Source organism: Panthera tigris, chromosome B1, assembly GCF_018350195.1.
Source record: "Panthera tigris isolate Pti1 chromosome B1, P.tigris_Pti1_mat1.1, whole genome shotgun sequence".
NCBI classification, from domain to species: Eukaryota; Metazoa; Chordata; class Mammalia; order Carnivora; family Felidae; genus Panthera; species Panthera tigris.
The window spans coordinates 59,197,073-59,209,292 of NC_056663.1; the positions used below are offsets into that span (position 1 = coordinate 59,197,073).

Consider the following 12,220-nt stretch of genomic DNA (forward strand, 5'->3'; position numbering starts at 1 on the left):
GGTTTTCCTAGCAGTCCAAGGAACAAGAGTGTCAAAAGAGACAAGAGATTCTAGAGATGGTTTTTGTGGAGAAAGATGCTGGGGAAAAATTTTTTTCCTACTTTTGCTTGCAAAGAGACATAAAAATGTTTTTGATTATATTGCAGCTTTATTTAAAATTTTGTGGAGTTGTTTTGGCTTTCTAATCCAAGATATTCTTGCACAATAGAAATGGTTTCACTTCTGTCATTATTGGCTTATTAAATTTCCTTAAGGTGGTGACATCTGAGAACTGTTTTAGTCCTTAACCCTGATCAAGACATTACTCTCCATAAATGATAAGGATCAAGTCTATGGATGGAGAGTAAAATGCTCTATGGATGGAGAGTAATGTTTAGTTCAGCACATAAGAATTAGAGGTAGTATAGGCATAATCTCAAGAAATTAAATCCATAATCAGAAATTTCCGTTTTGTCCTAAAATGTCTACTTCTGTCTTCACCAAGCCAGAGATGTGACTTGATGAGTTTTTTTGCTTTACTTTTTTACCTACTTCTTCTGCCTCAGTAGAAGATGAACAGTGGAGTGTCATACAAGCACAAACATGCAGGCAGAAAGGGAGAGGAAAGACAACCAAATGTCAGGTTAACATCATACAGGAAGGAATTGGGAGCTAGATCATAAATAACCAAATATCCATAGAAATGAATCTTAAAAGATCAAACCAGTGGCACCTGGCTGGCTCAGTCGGTAGAGCATGAGTCTCCCCATCTCAGGGTTGTGAGGTAGAGCCCCACGTTGGGTGTAGAAATTACTTAAAAATACAAATCTTAAAAAAAAAAAAAATCAAACCAAAAATAGAAAACTAGCACCCTATCGATTACAATAACAACAGTACCATCCATCTCTAATTAATGTACTTTTTTTTTTCCTAGAAAGAGAAAAAGGGTTTGTTGAAGTTGCTTTCTGGCGCGTCCACTAAACGTAAGCCCCGAGCATCTCCACCAGCCTCACCCACCCTGGAAGTGGAGCTGGGTGGCGGGGAGTTGCCTCTGCAGGGAGCAGTGGGGCCTGAGCTGCCGCTAGGGGGCGCCCACGGCAGGGCCGGCTCCTGCCCTGCCGATGGGGACTGCCCGGTCCCCGCTGTGGCCGTGGCTGCTGCTGTGGCCCAGGACGCTCTTCATCGGAAGACTAGCTCCCTGGACTCCGCTGTACCCATCGCTCCACCTCCTCGTCAGCCATGTTCATCCCTGGGCCCTGTCATGAATGAGTCTAGGCCTGTGGTTTGTGAGAGGTGAGTTCACTGTCGTTCCCAGAGAAACGAAGAAATGCAAACAAGCTTTGTGCTGGAATATTTATTCCAACATGAGGATACTTTTCCACATCCTCCAAATTCGTTTTAACTGAATTTGTAGTAACAGGCAAGCACTGGCCTTCTTGTACCATTTGCTGTGCTCCTTACATGGGTTAGGCCTCCAGCCCTCTTTTTGTTTATTTTCTCCAGACATCCCCTCCAGAATTGTAACCAGATGAAACGTGTTAATCCCTGGAACTTGGTTCGCATCTACTTCCTTCTTGCTTCTCTTCCATCGCCAGCTTTTGCTCCCTCCTTTCATCCTTTGCCTTTTTTATTAAACATTTACATAAGTACCTGCTGGTTGTAAAGCAGCTGGAGAATTCTGCCAACCAAGAGAATTCTCTTTTTATTCTTCCTGAGCTAGGAGAGTATGCCTAAGTTCTGAGAGACCTGACTCCCCCTCCTGACACTGAGTTGGTTGGGTTCCACTCGGAATGAGGGGCCCTGTGTTACTGATCCTGGCCTTGAATCATGATTACACATGGGAGTAGTTTTGTTTGATACAACCAGTGGGGTTCTAGGAATATGTTAGGAGAAACTATATATTTAGCAAGACAACTATCTGCTAGAATCATATGAATTAAAAATGAAGCACCAGTGGTTGGCCAGGAAAACATCATGAAGCACACTAAAATAGTAGACTGTTTTCACATAATCCATATATATATATATAAACATTTGTTTTTAAAAGTGCCATCTGTTTTATTGTTTCTATAAGCTTTATTCCTTCTGTACCTGCATTTTATAAATCACATTTCTGATTTGTGGAGGTGTTGCAGTGTAGGTCTCATTTTCAGTTACTGATTTGAAGTCTTACTATAAACTGTTACACATTCCAATAACTTAAATTTACAGATCTGTATTTCAGATGGACATCTGTACCCACAAAATTTGAGGCCTTCATTCGTATAATTTGAATTATCAAAAAATAAACTGGACAAGAAGAAACTTTAAACAGCCTACGTGCACTAAGTACAAAGTACACAATTTATGATATATTTTCATAGTGAGGTGAAATAGCTTTACATAGGTCTAATCCTTATAAAACCAGTTTTGAAATGAGACAGTACTCTGAAAAGTGTTCCTCCCCCACAAATAAAATCATTCTATCTTTCCCCCTCATCTGTTGTGCTCTTAGTAAAGCTTTGAAATTTTGCCCTGCATTCACTTAATCCTTTATTCTGAGAGTCAGCCTTTTTTCCTGCAGTAATACTCCGCTTTCCAGGGATAGGGCTTCTGTCCCTGGAGTTAGTCCAGGGACTTGTTTACTTTCTTTTGGTCACAAAAGCTCCTTCTTTCGTCCCCACCTCCAGGCATCGATCTGCAGTTTTTCCTTCATACCCTGAGTCTCTCTCCTCTTTTCCCTGTCATTTGTGGTGTTTGTGTGACTGTTCTGAGCGATCGTTCATTTTGCCCAGCCTCTCCCTAGGCACTGGCTCTGGCACTGCTGCCTCCCTCCCCCATTATGCATTCCTTTTCAGTTGCCAGATGTCCTCAATCTCTGTGGCTTCTGCATTCCTGCCCTTTCCTCTTAGAGGAGCTCATTTCTATCAGCAGGCTCCTGCTGTTCAGTGCATCTGAAAGGGAGAAATCGCTAATGCAGACAGGTGATGGTGGTCCAGGGAGCCGGGGATGCACATCACATAGGGAACATGGAGAATTTAATGATGGAACAGATGGGCATGGGCACTCTGGAATTCTCTGGCAGGTTTTTCATATAACCATTTCCATTTTTACAAGTAGAAAAGGGGTCTTTGGAGAAGATTTCTGCTCAAGTTTATATTTTTATAATCCATATGTTCAACAGAATATTAAATATAATAGCCAGCCTGACCCAACTTTTCACCGCCCTGTTGCCTTCATACACTGATGGTGATGGTATTTATTTAACTTGTGTTCTTAGGTCCGACTGGCTATAAAAACAGTAGGAAAAAGGTGTGGAAACAGTATAGGAAAACATCCTATTATCCACTGGGAATGAAAGTTTTTGGTTAGTAGGAAACTACCAAGTATGCCGTTTAGGGATTACCTGTTTTGATATTTCAAAATTTTTAACACAATTAAAAGTACTTAGTACTAAAAATGGAGGGAAGATTAACTTTAACATCTCTATGATTCAGAAAGTATTTCAGGATCTTAGATTCCTTGATTCACAACCTAAATAGCAACAACTCCTGCTCTGGCAAAGTGCAGAAGCCTGGGGTTCTTCTGGTAGAATTTTTCCTGATAGAATTTCATAGAAGTAGTTCTCATTGCATTGTATTGGTGCCGTATGAGAGCAGAGTATAATGAGAACAAGCATAAAATTTCCCCTCAAACCATGGCTCTGTCCCATAAATCTAAAGTAAAAGAATGTGACTAGGGCAGCCCTTCAATGGGAAGAAGCATTCACGTGATATAAGGACTTAAGCAATCTCACAGTAAGAAGGGATGAACCTTGAGGTGTGTTGACGGCTGTGGTGTCAGCTGAGACAATTCTCTGAGGAACAAAAGGATTCTTTTGTGTTTGTTAGAGGCTGAGGAAAACAAGCAAGAAATACTACATCCTGGAGGCAGAACATGTATAATTGATGACAGCAGAAATAACAGAACAGATATTTTTGACTCTATTTTAGATAATGGAGAAAAAATAATTAGGAAATTGCAAAGAGGAAGTAGGAATATTTCAGAAGGAATGGCAGTAAAAGAAAGTATATGTGACAGGCTTTTCTTTTTTTTTCTACTAAAACAGCATAGACAGATAAGGGCTTAAAGAGACACGGCACATCATCTCTGTGTATTTTGAAGTTTAGGAATTAAACTGATAACCACATACCTATAAGCCCATCTCTTAAATTGGAAAAGAACCTGTGATCTTTGATCAGGGATTAAGCTAGAACACTTGGAAACACACAAATTGGATAGAGATAGATTTACAGAAAGTCAGTCGGGTTTCACCAGCATGATTAATTTGAGTCAGTGACAATGAACCCACCGGGTGAAGCAATGGACATAATTTACTTGGACTTCAAGCAAAGCTACAAAGTGAGCTAGTATGGTTTTGCCAGTGAAATACTTAATTGGATATTAGATTGCTGTAGCAACTGGCAGAAAGCAGTGAAGGTTACTTACCCAGACTAGGGTGATGGATAGAGTGCCTCCCAGAGCCACAGGGGGTCCAATTTGGGCTGATACCAAGAGAGATTAGAAACAAACAAACAAAAAATGTATGAATTGCAGAGAATGCATGAGAGGCCAGAAAAATAAAGGAAATAGAAAATCTATACAAATGAAAGATTGCAAGTGCTCATTTAGGTGGAAGCTGGAACACCATAGCCTGAGGTTGGAAGATGGGCAGTGGGATGTGGACGGGGCTTCTTTGTATAGCAAGCCTGTTTCTTCAATTCTGGTGACTGTCACAGACAGTGAGAGTCACAAAGCTGCCAACAGGCAGAGACCCATTCGTGGCCAAGTCTGTGAGCCCTGCTATACACCTCACACTGTCCCCCGGGTCTCTGTTCAAAGGGATACTTTTACAACAGCCAAGTGACCGCTCAGCTTTCCATGGTTTTTCATTTTTCTTTTTATTTTCCCCTACTCTTTCCATTATTTTTTATTCACTCATTTATTCATTTATTTTTTTTAATGTTTATTTATTTTTGACAGAGAGAAAGAGAGAGCATGAGCGGGGGAGGGGCAGAGAGAGAGGGAGACACAGAATCTGAAGCAGGCTCCAGGCTCTGAGCTGTCAGCACAGAGCCTGATGTGGGGCTCGAACTCACAGACCGTGAGATCATGACCTGAGCCGAAGTCCGACGCTCAACTGACTGAGCCACCCAGGCGCCCCTATTCATTTATTTTTAAATTGTGGTAAAATATACATAAAGTTTACCATTTTTTAAGGTAAAATTCAGTGACATTAAGTACATTCACATTGTTGAATAACCATCACCACTGTGCATTTGCAAAAGTTTTGCGTTATTCCAAACTGAAACTCAGTGCCTGTTAAACAGTAAGTCCCCATTCCCTCTACTGGCAACACATGACAACCGCCACTCTACTTTTCTGTCTCGGTGGGTTTGACTCTTCTGGGTGCCTCGTACTTGGAATTGTATGATATTTGTCCTATTGTGTGTGGCTTATTTCACTTAGCATGATGTTCTCAAGGCCCATCCGTGTTGTAGCATTTGTCAAATTACATTTCCTTTTAAGGAGCTTTGCATCTTTTTAAAAATAGTTTTCTATACATTGTGCCTTTTCTTTTGTCATTCAGCACACTTACTCAGAATTACCATGGAAAAAAAAAGAATTATCACGAATTATGCTATGTGGTATGAGGCACGTAAAGTGAATTTACCATCTTCTCCCCCTCAAGCAGCGTATGGTCTGGGAAGATGAATGAGACAGGGATGCAGATGGTAACAGTGCAGTGTAAACTGTGCTAAGTGCCGTAAGAAATGTACATGAGGCCTCTGGGACCTGAGCAAGCATGAAATTACTTCCAGCCACGGGCTAGACAAGATTTTGCAGGGGCAAACTAGAGCCAGGCTGTGGGAGGCTGATCAGGTGTGGATGGGCAGAGGCGTCATCACGGGGAGTTCCCAGTGGAAGAAACCACAGGAACCAAGGAACGGAGAGGTAGAAGCCATATCTGGAGGGCACATTCAGGTGTAGAGGCATATTTGGCACATTCGTGGAGATAATAGCAGCAATAGGTAGAGAGATGAAGGTCAAATCATTGAGGGCTTTATATGCCAGGCTGAGGATTAACCTTCCTCACAGGCGTTGGAAGCCAGTTATGATTTTTGAGGGATAGATAACTACAAGCAGAGTTGCCAGTTAAGAAAATGGGTCTGTTGGATCTGCGTAGAATGGAATGGAGGCAGGAAGAAATACAGGCAGGGAGGGCAGGTAGATTATTTGACCAGGTGAACATCATGAGTTTGTCCACCAGGATGGCGGCAGTGACGATGAAGAGGAGTAGATGGGGTGCAGATTTTGAAAGTGGGATTATTAGCAGGTCCCATGGATGTCACGGGAGAGGGGTCTTTGATTCCTGAGGTTCAGAATTTCCCAAAAGCCCTACTCAGATAAGCATAATCCAAGCGAGGTGGAGGGTGGAGGAACAGATGTGAAGGGCTTCTGCAGCTGTGCCTTATATGTGTCTGTTGGTCTGTAAACATTCTACTTTCCATGCCTGACATAGTTGGCCATTTGTGCCCAGAATCTGGCCTTAGGAGTCTATGTTAGAAATCTGTGTGCAAACTACAAGGCTCGAGGCCAGGATCCGAGCTGGAAGATTTCTAAGTAGAGTCTGTTACCGCGGCACCTGGTAGCCTTCACACATCAGGGCTGTGTCACACTTTCCATTATGCACAGGGTTTCTCATTCCGCCCCCCAGAGGTTTATAACTTCGCAATGAAAATTTGCTCCCACTGGGAACTTGGCAGGAAGATTATGTTCTTAGCCCAGCAGCAGTTGTAGTTCAAAAAATTTTTTGACGAAATTGGTTTAGTGCATTTTATAAAATGCAAATATTAATCTAATTCACTTCAAGTTTTTCAAGAACTATTTTTGTTCCATTTCACCTTTAAGGCATCTCCCAGAGAACCGATGGGGAATACATTTCATGAGAGATCTACTCTGAATATGATTTGAGTCACCTGTATGCCTTTTTCCAGAATTACAAAGCTTTGCTCAAATTTTAACTTCCCCCAAACGGCAACTTATTACATTGCTTTCCACATGGATTTTTAACATGTTTGCATCAGACTTGAGAAATCTTTTCATCTGAAACCCTTCTTCAGATAAGTCTATAATGAAATTATTTGTCCTGCTTTTAAAGATATCAGATAAGAGATTCTAAAACCTAACTTTATCATTCTGAAGTGTCATGTCTCATTATCAGGCAGTTCTTTAGACTGTGGCCTGAGTCTGTTTCCTGGATACAGGTGACCAGTGACTTCCTGGTCCATTCTTCACCTCCTTGAAGCACAGACCCCCTCCTGCTATTGCCTGAGCCACGTGATCGCAATGGGAGCTTGCATTTTGGGTGTAAACTATGTAACAGAAACCACTTAAGAGCATCACATTCATAATCTTACTCCATTACATGGTAATACCTGTTTAAGTTACTACAACCTTTTCCTACAGATGAGGAAACTGAGGCTGAGAGAGCAGAGATAATTAGCCCAAAGTTAAACTGCTCTAAATGACCTTTAAGTCTATGTCAGCCCCTAGACCCAAGCTTAGTGCACAGCACCTGTGTGGGCAGGGCTGTGCTTCCTCCCTCAGTTCATGCTTGATTGAACCCCGAACCTGGTGGGTTCAGTGGGTTGAACATGTTAACTCATGTTTGAATTAAATGAACGTTTCTTAGAAATAATAAGTCACCAAAGTGGCCCAGTCAGTTAAGCATCTGACATTGGCTCAGGTCATGATCTCATGGTTCATGAGTTCAAGTCCCGCTTCGGGTGAGCGCTGCTTCTCTCTCTCTCCTCTCTCTCTCTCCCTCTCTTTCTTTCCTTCTCTTTCTCTCCTTTCTCTCTCTGCCCCTCACTCATTCACTTGGGCCATCTCTCTCTCTCTCAAAAACAAACAAGAAAGGAAGGAAGGAAGGAAGGAAGGAAGGAAGGAAGGAAGGAAGGAAGGAAGGAAGAAAAATAATGAATTAGCCTCTATGTTATACTTTGTTTCAGATCTTGGAGGATAATTTGGTTCATGTGCCCAGAGTAGCTCAGGAATTGTTTGGGGAAGCCATTTGACTTTTGCAGAGATGCCTTTTTTTATAGAGTAATAGTCTGGGGCTCTTGCTGGGGTCCTTCTTAATGAGAGTGGATTCTAGTTTTTATGAGAGGAGATTGATGAAGCTAGCAATCTTCTGAAAGGGCTAGTCTCTGATGGGTTTCATAGTTTAGGGACAGTTCTATAGAATTTGTTATGACTATCATTATTTAAGCCATACCATTCTTTACTTACAGTCAAGAGTGGGTCTTGTGAGGCTCTGAACTTATTTTCTGACTTTAAGAACCAAACGAAAGTAGAAACTTAAAATCACCTTTATGATTGAATACTGCATAACAGCAAATGGAGAAAAATATATGTTCACATTTTTTAGTTATCTGTTGCTATGTAACAAATTACCTCCAAAATTGAGTGGCCTAAAACAACAATAAACATTTATTTCCCCACAGCTTCTGTGGGCTGGGAACTTGGGAGTGGCTTTTCTGGGTGGTTCTGGCTTGGGATATTTCCTGAGGTTGCAATCCAGATATCAGCCTCAGCTGTAGTCCTATAAAGGCTTGACCAGGGCTAGAGGAGTCCCTTCCAAGGTGGCTTCCTGACATCACTGTTGGCTAGTTAGTTGGATTTTTAGAAAGAAACTTTGGCTACTCACCATGTTCTCCTCTCTATAGGGATGCTGAGTTTTCTCACAATGCGGCAGCTCATTTTCTTCAGAGATCCAAGAGAAACTAATGTAGAAGCTACAAGGCCTTTTATGACCTAGACTCAGAAATCACACAGTTACTTTCACAGTATTTTATTGGTCACACAGATCATCCCCATGCATTGTGGGGGAAGACTACACAAGAGTATGAATACCAGGAGGCAAGGGTCACTGGGGTCATCTTGGAGGTTGACTACCACATACCACCCCCCCCCCCTTCCTCTGCCTTGGTTGGAAAAAGCAAGAGAGGAGTAAAGGAGTGAAGTAACGCTGGAAAAAAATAAAAGAATATGGGGCACAAAACCTCCATCTGGCTTTCATGGCAGCTAATCATAATTTTGCACAAGGAGACTAAGGAGAAAAGAAGAAGGAAGATAATATTAAACCAACAAGGCTTCTTGGGGTTTTAACTGATAATTATCCCTTTTCCCACTAATATCTGAGTTGAGAACCAATAAAGAAACAGACAAAGTTGTCAGACAAATGGGTATCAGCCTCGTTACTGGTGGTGTTGGATTGAATTTGTGGTCATTGTCCTTCCCTCCTTGTCTAGACCTTAGGACAGCCTGCCTGAAGGAGAATTTGGGTATGTAAGGCAGATGAACTGCCTTAGAATTGCTGCCTCATCCATGTCAAACCCCAAAGTAGGGGACACAGAGAGATGGACTTCCAGACTCACTTCTAGAAGGCAGGCCTGACCCCCTTGGCCCTTGACCATTCCGTACTTACAAGCAGAAGCAGAGCAGAAGCCACTCAGCCTAGAGGCAGGGAGTTCAGAGAGGACTGAATCCATCTACTCAACCACTTCTCCTAATCTCACCAATCAAATGAATTCATTCCTTTCTTCTTGGAGAAGAGGGAAGGACAGGGCATTTCCTCCTAGGAAACGGAATAAAATTTTCTGTATGGACAAGATCCAAACAATGGAAAGGGACAAGAATAGCTTTTGCTGTACAGGTCGCTCAGATAAACCAGTCTCATCGATAATGGACTGTTACACACATGTCAACTCTATTAAAATCAAGTCTCTACGAAGCAGAGAGTCGTTGTATTTTGAGTTGTTTTACAGATGTTATAAACTTCTGTTATTTTCTATTCTGTTTATGTTTAATGCTCTGTAGACCAATAGTGTACATTTTTTTTTTTTCACTACTTTGAGTGGCTTTAACTAAAATATATCTCTCTTTTCTAGGCACAGGGTGGTAGTTTCCTATCCTCCTCAGAGTGAGGCAGAACTTGAACTTAAAGAAGGAGATATCGTGTTTGTCCATAAAAAGCGAGAAGATGGCTGGTTCAAAGGCACGTTACAACGTAATGGGAAAACTGGCCTTTTCCCAGGAAGCTTTGTGGAAAACATCTGAGGAGACTAACATTGAGAAGGCTGAAGTCACATCACACAACAAAATAGCACAAAGCAATTTAATGGAAAGAGCACATTTTGGACTTCCAGATGGTCAGGAGATGAGCAGAGGATGGGTGTGTGACCCCAGTGCCCTCAACACAGTTAGGCCAGCCAACAGTGTGAAGAAGGCATGTGTGTGGGTCTTATCATTCTGGGTTCTGATGTGTAAGGTGTGCCTTGTACTGTCTGATTTGCTATACAGAGAAACCTTTTTAAAAAGATATATAGCTAAAATGGACAATTGTTTACAAGGCTTAACTAATTTATTTCCTTTTTTACACTTGAATTTTTCTTGTAATAGATAAATTCTTTGGATTATGATTTTAAGAAATTATTAATTTATGAAATAATAGCTAAGGAGAAGCTGGATTATCTCCTGTTGAGAGCAAGAGATTTTTTTTTTTTTTCGACATAGAATGAATCCCCCTTTCTCCCCTCACCGGTGTTACTTTTTACTTCTTTAAGACAGAAATGCCAGTTCTCTAATTTGGTTTTCTTCTTTAGGAAACTAAAACCTATAACTGAGTCAATATCAATAAAGGCCTGGGGTAGGCAGACAGAAACAAGAGAAGAGAAGTTAGTGATTCCCTGTCTTTCTGGTTTGGTCAGGAATCACCCTTAAGACCTAGTCTTCAGTATAATTTTATGGGTTTTTAATTTCCCTAGAATGAAGCCAGTGAAGTGATATGAATAAAGCACAACCTCAAACAAAAATGTATTCGGAAATGTATTTAGTTTTATAACAGAAGCAGCTGATTCATTGGTTGGAAATTGGGAAAATTGAAGTTGTACTCCTGTCTGAGAATGGCTATGAAATGTAATCGCCCATTTTACCCCAAGTGATCTGCATGCCCAGGACACAATAAAACGTTTGTGAGATTGTGGTGGTAAGTGGTGCACTCGTGCTAAAGTCAAAGGCTATAAGAAACACTGTGAAAAGTTTACATTCATCCCTTGTGATTCTTTTCCCACCATCCTGCATGTGTTACTGGATTCCCACAGTAATAGGGACTGTGCATGGTGTGTATATTTCATTGCAATTTCCTGTTGAGGTTGGTTTGCGCTCAGAAGTGACCAATGCAGGAGGTGTAAAATAAACAGTATTCTTTTTGCTCCTGACCGAGGTCTCTGAGCGTACTCGCTCCCTCCCTGGCTAAGGAATCCATCAGCCATTAGACAAGTCATTAATGAAAATGTTCCTTTATGTCCTCCCAGCTGACGGATGTAAAGGATGAGCCAGGAGACTGCTCCTGTGACTGTTCTCTTGCAGCTCTGGGAGGCCTTTCACGAGTGAAAGTGCCCACACCTTACAATGGCGGCAGGATCCAGCTGAGCCCGTCTTTTTATATCTATTCTTTGATGTCATTGGCCTCTTCCCGTTACATTCCGGCACCAAGCGGTCATGGGTCTGGGTAGTCCTAAAATCAAAAGGAGGGAAGACATCCTGGTAGTGAATGAAATTGTTGCTACAGTTTTTTTGTGAAAAACAAATAAAAAACCCTTTTTCATTTTTTACTTTTAAGAATTACAACTGGGAAATAGAAACATGAACTGAAAAGTCTTCTTGCGATAGCAAGAGGTTTCATGGTCTTAAAAAGATATATCGTGTGGTCGAAAATGAAATCATTCCTAAATTAACCTTTTTATATATATATATATATATATATATAAAACACTGTACATTATGTTCCTGTGTGTTGAATTTTTAAAAAAATACTTTACTTGGATATTCATGTAATATATAAAGGTTTGGTGAAATGAATTTTAGTTAGAAAAAAAGCTGACATCAGCTTTCATCTGTGTAAGTTGACACCAATGTGTCATAATATTCTTTATTTTGGGAAATTAGTGTATTTTATAAAAATTTTAAAAAGTAAAAAGACTACTACAGCTTAAGATAATTTTTTACCTGTCTTTTCTCCATATTTTAAGCTATGTGATTGAAGTACCTCTGTTAATAGTTTCCTGGTATGAAGTTGGTTAAAATTTCATCTGTTAATAGATCACTTAGATAATATAATGTATGGGTTTTCTATTGGTTTTTTGGAGACAGTAGG

The 12,220-nt window shown here is 40.9% G+C and overlaps 1 protein-coding gene across 3 annotated transcripts in view; it reads left to right on the forward strand.

Moving 5' to 3' along the window:
- Positions 1 to 11,833, forward strand: part of SH3RF1 (SH3 domain containing ring finger 1) — a 179,498-nt gene extending 167,665 nt beyond the window's left edge. For all 3 annotated transcript variants that reach the window (XM_042983652.1, XM_042983651.1, XM_042983653.1), the window contains exons 11-12: positions 914 to 1,272; positions 9,954 to 11,833. In XM_042983652.1, coding sequence (XP_042839586.1) covers positions 914 to 1,272; positions 9,954 to 10,122 — 528 coding nt within the window. In that variant the 3' untranslated portion in view covers positions 10,123 to 11,833. The remainder of the gene's footprint in view (positions 1 to 913; positions 1,273 to 9,953) is intronic.
- Positions 11,834 to 12,220: the final 387 nt, after the last annotated feature.